The sequence below is a fragment of the Octopus bimaculoides genome, chromosome 12 (genome assembly GCF_046866305.1).
Source record: "Octopus bimaculoides isolate indiv1 chromosome 12, ASM4686630v1, whole genome shotgun sequence".
Taxonomy (NCBI): Eukaryota; Metazoa; Mollusca; class Cephalopoda; order Octopoda; family Octopodidae; genus Octopus; species Octopus bimaculoides.
The window spans coordinates 65,382,199-65,397,203 of NC_142939.1; the positions used below are offsets into that span (position 1 = coordinate 65,382,199).

Below are 15,005 nucleotides of genomic sequence, written 5' to 3' on the forward strand. Positions count from 1 at the left end.
GTGTAAGTGTCTGTGTGTACTTGTGTATTCGTGTGTATATATATATATATGTATGAGTGTGTATAATGTATATATCTATATTTGTGCCTGGTGTTGGTTTGTTTATAATTCCTGTAACTTAGTGGTTCAGCCAAAGAGAGCAGTAATAGGGTAACAGGCTTGAAATAAAATAAGTTCTGGAGTTGATTTGTTTGACTGGATACATCAAGGCAGTGCCCCAGCATGGTCACAGTCCAATGACTGGAACAAATAAAACAGGGGAGTTAAGATACTCTTTACACTTAGTGAACATGTTGTGTTTTCCAGTGATCTGTTTGGATGTAATTCACATCTTCAAAATTGTATAAACCATTTATGCTTATTACTAATCTTTCCTATACACAACGAAGACTTTAATTAGTTTTAAGTTTTCCCCTGAGTTTATCAAGTGCAAAGTGAGTGCATTAGAACTTTTGGCAGACTGACTGTGGTGCTTAAAAAGTACATTGCATGGCTGTATTGAAACTGCTTGTCAAGGCCACAACTTCTGGCATTGAACTTCAGATGTGGAAGCTAAGAGTTGTTTACTCATCTGTTGTTAGAAAATAACTACAATACCTAACATGACATTGAATGGAATGTAAAAACCTCTAAGTAGTCACACAGCTTGCAAGAAATAACAGTTAAATCTACCTTGAAGCAGGCATTACTACCTTCAGTAAAGAAGGTTACATTGAACTAAGTGGGTGCAAAATGATTTGCTTAATCACATAGCAATTTGTCAGGATTTGAACCAAGGACATCTGTTTGTTTTACATCTGTTTATCCATACTAACATGGATTAGATGAATACATTACTGAGGCATTGTCTTATAACTGAATGCCCTCCTTGTTGCTAACCCTTAATTGTTTTTCAAGTAAGGGATTGAGGGGAGCAGAGCATTTTAAGTATCCTGCTGTTTCTGACATTTGACAACTGTGCTGCATTCTTTTATTGGCTCCAGAGATATAAAAGTACAAAGCAGAATCAATCTAGATGGTATTTGAAGTGTGGACATAAACAGGTTCAATGGGGAGGTTGAGTTCATAATTTATAGCTGTAGACTGTGGGAACACTGAATGGTTTGTTAGTTTACTGTGCTGAACTGTAAACTTTCACCCTTTAGCATTTAAGCCAGCCATATCCGGTCCATATGTTCTACCTGTTTTATATCCAAAGTGACCAGATCCAGCCTCTTACACATGCCTTATAATGTCATTCTAAAAATCGACAATTACATCATCAAAGTCTTGAAGCTAAAAGATAATGCATGATTAATTCCAAACAATGTGAATAAATAAGGATTACATTTAACAGATTAATCCGAATGCTTGGGGATTAAATGGGGTGTGGAGAAAACACTGAAGGGGAAATCATTTAAATGTACCTTGCATGGGGAACAATATATGATGTTATTGTTGTTGTTGCTTAGTCTCAGCTTAGTCCTGATCAAGAGAATTTATGATAAAATACCTTCCAACCAAGACCATCCCGTCCATCTTTTTCTTGTAAAGTGCGTATCAATCATCACCATCATCATCATCGTTTAACATCTATTTTCCATGCTGGCATGGGTTGGATGGTTTGACATAGAGCTGGGCAGCCGGGCAGCTGTCCAGGCTCCAGTTGTCTGTTGTGGCATGGTATCTGTGGCTTGATGCCCTACCTAATGCCAACCATTTCACAGAGTATGCTGGGTGCTTTTTATGTCCCACTGGCACAAGTGCATTTATGCAGCACTGGCACAAGTGCTTGTTATGTGACACTAGCACCTGAAGGGACAACCTGCATATGTGGAAGACAGCGATTTTACTTAGTTTGACATGTTTTATCAAGTACAGCAAATCACCACATCTCCTGGTCCCTAGTCATTTCCTCAGTCCAAAGATCCTTCCTCACCACTTTGTCCCACATCTTCCTAGGATTACCCCTTCCACAGGTTCCCTCCACAATTAGAGCTTGGCCCTTCTTTATGAAGCTGTCCTTGGCCCTCTACTTTTCAAGATAATATGATGTTGATTTGAGGAAGATTTGAGTGCTGTTTCTAGCAGGTGGAGTAACTTGGTAAATCCAGGGTTTGGCAAACGTTTTTGGAAGTGGGTTGGATTAGAGAGGTCTTTGTACACCCAAAACGAATATAAAAAAAATGGGAAATGTTTCCCTGATCATATAAGACCATGGAAACAACTTTTGCTTTTGAAATAATTATTTTTTCATTATAGAATTATCTTCATAAAGTTCCATGTAATACCTATCAATGAAAACTATGGAATTCTCTGGGGAAGGGCACTAGATATGGTCAAATTGGGGTTAGTCTTTCATGCCCTTTCATTTAAGAAGGTGAAAACATTTAATGCTTAAAATTATTGCATGTTGGGAAACTTGCAATATTCTTCATCAAATAGGGGGTCTCAATCTCTGTCTCTCCTCTCCCTTTTCCTTCCCTCCCCCCCTCTCTCTCTTTCTCTCACTTTTGTGCCAACAGGTGCAGGTGTGACTGTGTGGCTAGAAGTTTGCTTCTGGGTTCACTTCCATTGCATGATGCCATGGGCAAGTGTCTTCTACTATAACTCTAGGCAGTTCAAAGCCTTGTGATTGGATTTAGTTAGCTAAAACTGAAAGAAGCTTGTCGTACAAATTTGGTCACCCAAGGATGCACATGTATGCAGTTACTGTTGAACCATATTAATGCAGTATTACGTATAATTTATATAACATTCAGCAATTAACAACTGATAATGATGCTTTGAAACAACTGTAGTAAAGTCTCTAGAATCCATCTCCTCATATTAAAATTTGTATGTGTGTATATATATATATATATGAAACGTTAAAGACTTTCTCTATTCCCGAGCGTTAAACTAATACATCCTTTTGTTGTTTACACCACCTGTCCTCGTCTGTTGTTGTCTTTTCGTAAATTCTCCCATATATATATATATATATATATATATATTCCCTTTTACTCTTTTACTTGTTTCAGTCATTTGACTGCGGCCATGCTGGAGCACCGCCTTTAGTCGAGCAAATCAACCCCGGGACTTATTCTTTGTAAGCCTAGTACTTATTTTATCGGTCTCTTTTGCCGAACTGCTAAGTGACGGGGACATAAACACACCAGCATCGGTTGTCAAGCAATGCTTGGGGGACAAACACAGACACACAAACACATACACACACATATATATATACATATATACGAGGTACTCAAAAGTGGCCCTTGCATTAGGTGGCAAAACTTAGCTGCCTCAGGTGAAGAGAGTGTTGAAAGATATATATATATATATATATATATATATATATATATATATCCTTTAAGTTTGTTTATGGGAAACTTTTTGAATATACATATAAAAGCTCCTATTTTATTATGCCAGCTACAGCCTAATGAGCTGTGGAGTGCTCAGCCACTTGCACGTTAATTTCACGAGCAGGCTGTTCTGTTGATCGCATCAACTGGAACCCTCGACGGCGTAAGCGACGGAGTGCCAACAACAACAACAATAAAATATAGATACAGAAAACAAATCTTTTTTTGCTGTATGCAGTGTCACATATTCAATGCTGTTGGCTGGTCAAATGAAATCTGGCTACAAACTGGAACTAACCCCTGAGCTCTAAATTCCCAACCTGCAATATAATGGATCCTTCATTGGCTTACTACATGAAGCTCCATGAAATTATAGTTTTCAGTAGGCCATGCCGTTCCAATCAGTAACTTTTTTTTTGTCATTTTTTGTATTACAACTATTAGTTGTCTGTTTGCTATAGGTTTGCCTCTTTCATCACAGATAGCTTAGCACTACATAATCACTGTCAAACTAATTAATTGACTAATTGATGTGCTCTTATGCGTCAGAGAGGTGGAGGACTAGAATCATCGATATTGTCATCATCAATAACAACAACAAACAAGATATGAATATCTTTTATCTTTTACATGTTTCAGTTATTCAACTGTGGTTGTGCTGGGGCACCGCTGCCTTGAAGAATTTTTAGCCAGATAGATCAGCCCCAGTACATTTTTCTGATCTGCTAAGTTATGGGGACATAAACACATCAATACCAGTTGTCGAGCTATGGTTGGGTACAAAGATGAATATAACACACACACACACATATGTACGATGGGCTTCTTTCAGTTTCTGTCTACCAAGGCTTTGGTTGGCCTCAGGCTGTAGTAGAAGATACTTGCCCAAGATGCTATGCAGTGAGACTGAACCCAGAACCATGTGGTTGGGAAGCAAGCTTCTTACCACACAGCCACGCCTGTGCTTATAAGTACTTTCCGTCAATAAAAAAATCTCTGTGCGACCAATTCAACTAGAAAAGCATTGAATTAAGACCATATTGACACAAATCTTTTTTGCACATCTCTGATCCCTCTCTCTCTCTCTCTCTCTCTCTCTCTCTCTCTTTCTCTCTTGTCTGTTCCCATCTTTCACCACTTCATCTCTCCCTACTCATCCCCATCACTGCCACCGCCACCATCAATCATCAATATTTAATCTATTGACCATTTGTGTAAATGGTGCGAGTTGCTGTTGACACATCCTATTTATTAATTAATCTTATTAGATTTGACCATATTTCGTTTGTTTGTTTGTTTATCTTATATATTTATGTAGTTAATTATATATATGCATGTGTGTGTGTGTTATGCATTGTGTATGATTGATTTTATTCTGAGCTAAAAAGCAAAGAAATGCTGAATACACCCTCATGTTAGAAGCGTGTAGAGTTTGCTGTATTTGTCAGTTATATACATAAAGTATACATCCATCCATCCATCCATGCATTATATGTATGGGTGTATATGTATTATCATCATGTGTATGATATGGATGTGTGTTAGTGTGTAAACACAACTCTCCACACACACATGTATTTGTGTGTGTGTGTGTATATATATATATATATATATATATATATATATATATGCCAGAGTAAGCACATAAATACAAAACAAGGTGGAAAAAATAGTACTTGAATACCAGAGGTAGAGTAATATGCTTTATTGAAAAGCAGCAAACATAACAGAAAAACTGTTACTCAGAGTTTCACGTTCCTGTTCATTGGACAGTTTTGTTTAGAATTTTTTTTGTGATATTTTTGCTGCTTTTCAATAAAGTATATATATATATAAAGCAGTTGTATACTGTCAACTTAATGTGACAGTCCCAATAAGGGAATCATACTACTGCTATTTAGCCCTAGGAAGCTGGACCGCTTCCTGTTGGCCTTGACACATTTCCTGTGTCCTTATATTTGTGAGGGGATATATATATATATATATATATATATATATATATATATATATATATATATATATATATGTGTATATATATATATATATATATATATACACACACATATATACACAATCACAAATTCTGTCTCCTTCATACTTTCCCCTTTTCGTTCTCTCACCCTCTCACTTCTATTCTAGCCTTTCTACTTACTGCTTTTTTCTTTCTCCCTCTTGTATTCCTAGCCATTCCTCCTTCCCCTTCATCCACTTCCCCCCTTTTTTCTCTATCACTCCCTCTCCCTGCTCTCTTTCTCTCCTGCTTGCTGTTGTCACATGACCAGCGGCCAGTTCCTCTTTGTCTTCCTTTCTTAGACTGGTCCCTTAGCTCACCAGTTGCAAATTCTCTCTCTCTCCGCTCTTCATCCTTCAAGACATCTTCTAAGTGCTACCCACTGTTCTCTTCTCTTGGCCCCAAGGTCGCATTTTGTTCGACTGTTCGTCCTCGTACATTGTCCTAAATCACACTCTGTGTCATTTCGCTTGTTTTGTATTGTTTGCTCTTGTCTCTAATTCTACGCAAGAAAACATTTTTTTTGTGGGCACCGTCAACTGGGAAGCACTCAGTCTTATTGTTAAAGGTGCGAAACTGAACAGTACCGTTGGTCGATAACTGATGAAGAATTATAGACCTTCTGGTTGTCTCCTGTTCATTTTTACATTTAGTATATGTTACGTTGTTTGTTTATACATTTTTTTCATTTATATATGTATGCGTGCGTGTATTTATGTGTATGATCATTATGCCGAGGTGGATTTTGTCATTCCTCCTTACAGAGTTGATGAAATAAGTACCAGTTAAGTAACAGGGTCGATGTAATTGACTTACTCCCTCCTCTGAAATTGCTGGCCTTCTGCCAAAAGCTGTTATTAAGGCATCGAACTGGCAGAATTGCTAACGTGTCAAACAAAATGCTTAGAAGCATTGAGTTCAAATTTCACTGAGGTTGACTTTGCCTTTCACCCTTTTGGGATTGATCAAATAAGTACCAGTTGGATGCTGGGTTGATGTAATTGATTTATTTCCTCTCCTGAACTTGCTGGCCTTGTGCTAAAACTTGAAACTATTACTATTGGCATTGGTGTTGGTGATGGTGCCACTTAAAAGGCACTGGTGATGGTGCCACCTAAAAGGCATTGGTGATAGTGTCACCTAAAAGGCATTGGTGATAGTGTCACCTAAAAGGCATTGGTGATGGTGCCATTTAAAAGGAACTGGTGTTGAAGCCATGCAAAAGGCACTGGTGATGGTACCATGTGGAAGGCACTGGTGATGGTACCATGTGGAAGGCACTGGTGATGGTACCATGTGGAAGGCATTGGTGATGGTACCATGTGGAAGGCATTGGTGATGGTGCCATGTAAAAAGTACTTGTGATGGTGTCATCTAAAAAAGCACCCAGTATACTCTATAAAGTGGTTGGCATTAGGAAGGGCATCCAGCTGTAGGAAGCAAGCCAAAAACAGACTCTGGAACCAAGTGTGGGAGCCTCTGGCCTTGCCCGTTCCTGTCAAGTTGTCAACCCATGCCAGCATGGAAAACAGTTGCTAAATGATGATGATACTGATGTTTGTCACTATTATTATTATTATTATTATTATTATTATTATTATTATTATTATCATATTTTAAAAGGATTGACGTAACTCTTCGTATTGTCTATTATTATTATTATAATTATTATTATTATTATTATTAATAATATGTTTTTTTCAATCTTTTCCAGCAAAAATCTGGCTCTTTGAAGAGCTGTCCTTCTCTTTAGCATTACAGTTTGTGGCCTGGGTCACGTACTCATTAATGTTCATTCTCTTTGCTACCGGCTTTACACACCTTGTCTCGCCTCAGGCAATAGGTAAGTGTCAAGTTCTCTTCCCTTAGCCCTCGCCTATTTTGATTTTCTTATAAACACACTTGTACACACATATTTTGTTTTTTATTTATGGTGAGCTTCTGAATAGCACAGCCAGTCATTGAACACTGATGGAAATATCATAAGAGAGACTTGTGTCTTGTGTCAGTTCGCAGCATCTATTCTTCTGGTCTCTGTGGCTGAAGAGGAGGAGGAGATAATCACTCCAAAATGCATGTCTCCTACAGCTTGGCTAAGGAAAGCTGTGTGCTGATGTGGTGCATTTACACCTATATGTCTGCTGTGAGAAATTTTCTCCATCCCAAAATACAGTGAATCTTAGAGGTTCGAATCTGCCTCAAGCATATTTGAACTTTTTGTATTTGCACCTATTTTGTACCCTTATTCTTTACACGTATGGGTGCTGGCATAGCTGCATGCTTAATGCATGTTTCCTACCAGGTGGCTCCTTAAGCATCAGGCCTCTCCTTCTATAACCTTCGGTTAACAAATGCCCTGTGAGTAAAATTTAGTTGATGGAAACTGCACGGAAGCCCATTGTTATATCTGTGTGGTGTTTGTATTGTTGTTGTTTAGCCCTACATCAGACCTGATTGAGTAGACCTATGGTCAAAGACCTATGGTCAAAGACCTATGGTCAAAGACCTATGGTCAAAGACCTATGGTCAAAGACCTATTGGTCATAATCATTCTATCATTTTGTATATCATTTTGTCTATATTGGTGGCTATTTCCTTCTGTTTTTATTTTTCTTAAGATAGTAGAGTATGACTGGAGGTGTTTCTAGCAAATTGGTGAACTCAGCATGCAAAAACTTTAAAGCAAAGATTTTAAAAAGGCCTACATTTCATGGATTCACTAGGAACACTGAGTTATGGGCATGATCTTCAGCTGTTCTGGTTATCGAAAACTTTATTGATAACCATAGAGTAGTCAACTACTTTGAAATAATAGAAAACATGTTCCCCAATAATGATTTCCTTAATTGGATGGTCTCAGTCTTATTTTTCTCTCATGTTTCTTTCTCAGGTTCTGGAATTCCAGAGATGAAAACCATTCTTCGAGGTGTTGTCCTAAAGGAATATCTTACTTTCCGTACACTGGTTGCCAAAATTGTTGGCCTCTGTTCATCACTGGGTAGCACATTGCCCCTGGGTAAAGAGGTAATTCAGTCAAGTTTATTTATTTATTTTGTTTTGGTTCAAAAATGGGAAATTCGAACCAAGTCTATGGAACTGAATGAACTTTGGAACTTGTGAGATGATAGCGATGATGATGGTGGCGGATGCTGTCCTGTTTGTAGTGACTGGGGTGGTTAAGATGGTGGTGGTCATGATAGTGATGATGATGATCGTGATGATGATGGTGCTGTTAAACACTTTGCCTGGCATGCTAGCAATTCTGCCAGCTTACCACCTTTGTGTGGGAGATGGTATTGAGAAGTGGATTTGTTTGATTGTCTACTAGATATCAATTTGATGTCAGTGATCAGTAATAATTGATAAGCAACATTAACAAGCATTAATAATTTAACTATTTCAGATTATTAACCTAATTTTCTTTTGTGAGCTTGTGCGTTCTAGTTTCCTGCACTATTTTAATTAATCTAATTCCTAATTGTCTTAATGTTCCCCTCTACCTACATATACATGCTTCTTATTTCTTTATTGCCCACAAGGGGCTAAACATAGAGGGGACAAACAAGAACAGACAAAGGGAATAAGTCGATTACATCGACCCCAGTGCGTAACTGGTACTTAATTTATTGACCCCAAAAGGACGAAAGGCAAAGTCAACCTTGGCGGAATTTGAACTCAGAACGTAACAGCAGATGAAATATCGTTAAGCATTTCGCCTGGCGTGCTAAAGTTTCTGCCAGCTTACCACCTTAGAAACATATACATGTTTCTATAAACTCTTTTTGGATTTGGAACCCTTTTTTTATACGATATTTCAACGCACTTGACCTCTTTTCTGCTGGGAAAATTGACACTGTTTTGAATTAATCATGACTTACCTCATATCTTTGAGATTTTGATGATGTGATTGTTTATTTTTAGAATGACATTGCAGGGTAGGTATGAGACGCTGAATCTGGCCAGTTTGAACATAAAAGAAAGTAGAATATTTGGGTTGAATATGGCCAGTTTAAATGTTAAAAGTTTAAGTGTCTACAAAATCATCATCATTTAACATCCGTTTTCTGTGCTGACATGCATTGGATTGTTTAACTGGAACTGGCAAATTAGAGAGCTGCACTAGGTTCTGTTGCCTGCTTTGGCACTATTTCTTTGGCTGGAAGCCCTTCCCAACACCAAACCACTTTGCAGAGTGTACTGGGTGATTTTTACGTGGCATCAACAGCAGTGAGGTTATTAAGTAACTTACAAGACATGACCCTCTCAGTGGAGTAGGGAAAGAGTATTGAGGCACACAAAAGGGGACCCTTGCAACCTGGCTGCCTCAGGTGAGGAGAGCGGGGAAAGAGAGAAGATGAAGAAGTGTTGGGGAGTGGGGTAGCATGAGTGAGTGGACTGGGTGCTTTTTATGTGGCACCGACAGCAGTGAAGTCATAGAGTTACTTACAAGACATGACCCCCTCAACGGAGTAGGGAAAGAGTTTTGAGGTACTCAAAAGGGACCCTTGCATTAGAAGGCAAAACTTGGCTGCCTCAGGTGAGGAGAGCATAGAGAAAGAGAAGATGGTGAAGAAGTGATGGGGTGGTAGGTGGCAAGGGTGAGTGGACTGGGTATTGGAGAGGGTGGTGAATGTAAAAAAAATATCACAATCAACTGAATTTGTTAAAATAGATTTAATACATCAATTTAATACATTATGGATTCAGATAACTTAGCCCATTTTTAGCCCATTGGTTACATATGATAATGTACTGCATACACTTCATGCAGTTAACCCAGTTGTGGTCTCATAGATATACAGTAATGTACTGCATTGACCTCAGCCAGTTAACCTGATTGTTGACCTAGACAATATTGTCTCTTCCTCTTTACTAGTTATCGCAGTTGTAGTCATCAGCTGCACTCACTTCACTTAATTAACCCATTTAGTTTTTAATTAGGTCACTATGAGATCTCTATATGTCTTGCCTTAACATCTCTGATTGTAAAGTCAGTGCTACAGCATGGTCTTTGATGTGGTGGCGAAGACAATTTTAAGAATATAAGAGCTAAAGTAAGATAAAAAATACAACTAAATTGTCTTTGAGATTTGAACTCAATACCTTCATACTCTGGGCTAGAAGTCATTAAGTACTTGGTCTTGTTGCTTTTATTTTCGTCATAATTTCTCAGATTTGTGTTAAGAATTTGAGGGAAAATTGTGTGGGATGAAATATCTGGCAGAAATGATAAGATAAATGCTAGAGTTTAAAGAAACTAGGGTTAGTCAATGTCAGCAAAAACAAAACTAAATAAAAATTCATAAGCTAAAATATTTGAGTAAGAAATGAAATTTGTGCTGTGGAAATGAACTTATTAAACAAACAAGTTTGTTTTGTGAGATTTGAGTTTAGTATTGTAAGTTTCAGAGAGAAACATTGGGTTTGAATGTTGGGAAAAAATAGTAGTTTTTGTGTCCTGGTTATGGTGTTAAATTGCTTCTGATAGCAGGACCCTGGTTTTGGAGTTCCTGGGTTTTGAAGAGCGTAGAACCACCTTTTAGACAGTATTGTTTCCAGGTCACCCTGCCATGGGTTAAATAGCATGTAACTAACCACTCATGAGATGCAGCATGGTGAATGTGAACTATTTCAGCAAATGAGTCTTGTTGAATCAATAGCGAACATCCATAGATGCTGAGCAGATGAACAGACAAGAAATTGTCAACAGCCAGGATCAACCGGTTCAGTTAGCAAACCACTGCTGTCATCTGTAGCTGGGGTGTTTGCTGGTGAGATATTCCAGCTAATGGAAAAAACAATGTGATTAAAACCCAAACCAAACATGGAAGTTTTATGGCAAAATATCTCATGAAAGTTCTGTGGCAAACATTCCATAAATATTCTATGGTAAACACATAACCTTTGTCAAGGAAGTCACCAAAATTGTTCATTGACTTCATGGTATGGGTAGGGGGAAGATACGTGTTGAAAGATGGGATGGTTACACACACTCACACACACACATTGTCTTGTAAGGTTTAAGGTTTTCACTGCAATACTTTAGCACAAGAAACAAATATTTACATCTTCCAATTTCCATATGTCTTATTTGGTTGCAAATTGTATATATATATATATATGTATTACTTCTTTTTCTTCTTTTAGGGTCCATTTGTACACATAGCAAGTATAGTTGCTACACTCCTAGGAAAGCTGGTTGGCTCTTTTCGTGGTATCTATGAAGTAAGTTCTTTGGTTTCATTTTAATCCAGCCACTAAACACAAACACAGCATTTGTTGTTTTTTACTCGTAGTTTTATACTCCATTCATTTTCTGATGTTATCGAATAGTCACATGGTGTGAAGGTGCACGGCTTAGTGGTTAAAGCTGTCACACTCTCAATTGTAAGATAGTAGTTTCGATTCCTGGGCTTGGTGGCATGTTGTGTTCCTGAGCAAAAACACTTCATTTCACATTCCAACTGTTCACTCATCTGTGAATGATTTCCAGCAATAGCTGAGGAAGTTAACCTTGTGATGGACTGATGAAGGGTCGTTCTTTATATTACTTCTGTTTTCCATTTGTCTCTCTCCTTGTTTGCGTATTGAACTTATTTGCTTTCGTATTTCATGTTGTTTACACACTCTTTCTTCCTGTTTCTGTTGTACCTGTAATTCAAAGGGTCCAGCCTTGTCACACACTTTGTCATGCTGAATCTCCCCGAGAACTACGTTGTGGGTACATGTGTCTGTGGAGTGCTCGGCCACTTACATGTTAATTTCACGAGCAGGCTCTTCTGTTGATTGGGTCCACTGGAACCCTCGTCGTCGTAACCGACAGAATGCCGCAATATATATCTATATATATGACAAATGAAAGAAACAGAAAATGTAATTCACGAGATTCTTTAATCACAATGATTGTTTCAACCCATCTTGAATGGGTCTCTCAGCTGGTTATGGTGCACCTTTCGGTGCAGATGTGTCTCATCAGGTGACTTTTCAAAAGACTTTTCAATATATTCGGTTTGGTTATACAGGATACTGTTATTTGCCTGTTGGAGATTGTCTATTGGCTATAACTACTTGTATATATATATATTTATAAATCCTCCAAAACAAAGGACATAAAAACAACAATGCAAGCATGTGGTACATGTAAAGTATTAGCACACGCTCAGGGAAGGAAAGAAAGGTGGTTTTACATTTCGAGCAAAGCTCTTCTTCAGAAACACGAGACAGAAGAAAGTCTAATAGAAAAGGAAGACAGAGAAAAAAAAAATCGCCAAGAAGATAGGTTGTATATATATATATATATATATATATATATTGCAAGCCAGGATGAACAACTGCCATGTCTAGCAGACAGGTATAACCAGTACTGATGAAGGTATATACCCAGAAACCAGCTACTCTGTTGGTCCTTGTCACTGCTAGATGGGAGCTGTTCATTCCCGGACACAGATAGCGTGTTGGTAACCAGCTGGAGGAGATGTGCTCCTGGGGTTAAAAAGAGTAGTAACACTGTTCTGTAGGAAACAATCTCAAGGTAGGAACAACCGTTATTTTTCTGTAGAGTTACTACTTGCATCTCATATAGAAATTTTAGAACTATGTGTGTGTGTGTGTGTGTGTGTGTGTGTATACATACATATTATTATTATTATTATTATTATTATTATTAAAGCTGCAAAAGCATCACAAAAATATCACAAAAAACTGGTACAGAGTTTCATGTTCCCGTTCATCTGCCAATTTAGATTGAGAAATATATACGTATATATATGTATGTCTAACAAAGGGGAACGTGAAACTCTGTGTAACAGTTTTTTGTGATGTCTTTGCAGCTTTGATAATGATAAAGCATATTGCTCTACCTCCAGCATTCGATTACTATTTTTTTCCCACCTTGTTTCACATTTATGTGCTTACTTTGTCATATATATATATATATATATATATATATATATATAAATATATATATTTAAAATTATAATACAGGGTATCAAGAGATACCACCACGCTGAAAAAATAGCAGTCAAATCCTGACTCTAAAACCACAATAAATGTCCGCATGGCACGATTAGCGAAGACGAAGACCAAATGAACCAGTAAAAATAAGATAATTCCAAATCCTGGATTTCTGGCTTTGCATAAATAATAATGCTCTGCCTTCATCAGTGGAATATACTCCAGTACATAAATACAAATACATGTATATAAACAGTATACTTACATATACGGACGCATATATACATATATATGCACGTATGCACACGACTAGCTTAAATAGCCCGCCTAAACAACCTTTCGTGCGATCCGGACAGGATATCAGCGCAGTAAATACACTGATAAAATTATATTTATATAAATAAGGATAAGAGCGATATTTAAAATATTGATCTTATCAAGTGGTCAGCATGGGAATAAAAACCATGGTTTCTATTCCCATGCTGACCACTTGATAAGATCAATATTTTAAATATCGATCTTATCCTTATTTATATAAATATAAATATATATATATATATATATATTTATGTATGTATGTATATGTATGTATGTATGTATATGTATATATATATATATATATATGTATGTATGTATATGTATATATATATATATATATATATATATATATATATATATATATATATATATATATATATGAGAAAGAGAAGGGCTGATAGTCAGTAGGTAAACTTATCAAAGGTTATCATTTAAATACTTAGAACATAATTCCAAACAGTGTGTGTGTGTGTAGTCTGACAGATAATAGATAAACTGATGAAAGGTTACTATTATGTAAGCATTTAAAAGATTGTTTCAGGTCGTGTTTATATGCATGCTTGCACACACACACACACACACACACACACACACACACACACACACCACATTTAGTTGAATCATGGGCATTCTCAAATGCCAGATGAAAAGTTCTTAAATGAAATAAATGTAAATATTCTAATATGTTTTACTTTTGTTTCATTCCACTTCATTTTATTTCCTTGGAAAATTTAAAGACTTTCTGTACTTCTATATAAATAAAATAAGAGACAATTCCTTCATTCCTTTTGACTAAACTTATTACCAACAGCATTTTATTCCTATGTATGTATGTGTTTGTTTGTATGTATGTATGTATGTCTATCTGTCTATCTGTCTGTCATTATTCAATTTTATTTTATGATTTCTTGCCAACAGAGAAAGAGCTGGTTTCTGACCTTGATTCAAAGCTTCTTTATTGGAATTTCAACACCAACAACAGAGTATTTTTGTATGTATATATATATATGTATGTATATGTGCAGATTAGTTTGTTTATGTTCCCTTAAGATAACAGCTCAATGAAAGGGACTGATTGAATGGGTATCAGCCTCAACTTGGTTGCAATCCAATTATTGAAACAATTAAAAGGCATATCAAAAATAAAAGATATTACCTTTAGTAAGGCAAGTGTACTTTAGAATAATCTAATCCTAGATATACTATGTCTGACAAAAAGGTAAAAAAAAGATGAGATGGTCATAACTGGAGCATCATTGATCACAGATCTGCTCAATCAGGTTTGACCAGGTACTATGCAATAAAAGCAACAACAGTTCCGAGCAAAATCGAAAGTGTGTTTATTTCAAAGTTTAGTGAACTAAATCCAGTGGAAATTGTGCCAACTTTTAAAT

The 15,005-nt window shown here is 36.9% G+C and overlaps 1 protein-coding gene across 14 annotated transcripts in view; it reads left to right on the forward strand.

Annotated features, from left to right (window-relative positions):
• The window catches only part of LOC106884491 (chloride channel protein 2), a 153,886-nt gene that overhangs the window by 77,190 nt on the left and 61,691 nt on the right, over positions 1-15,005 (forward strand). For all 14 annotated transcript variants that reach the window (XM_014935903.3, XM_089361229.1, XM_014935908.3 and 11 more), the window contains exons 4-6: positions 7,055-7,183; positions 8,231-8,364; positions 11,488-11,565. In XM_014935903.3, coding sequence (XP_014791389.1) covers positions 7,055-7,183; positions 8,231-8,364; positions 11,488-11,565 — 341 coding nt within the window. The remainder of the gene's footprint in view (positions 1-7,054; positions 7,184-8,230; positions 8,365-11,487; positions 11,566-15,005) is intronic.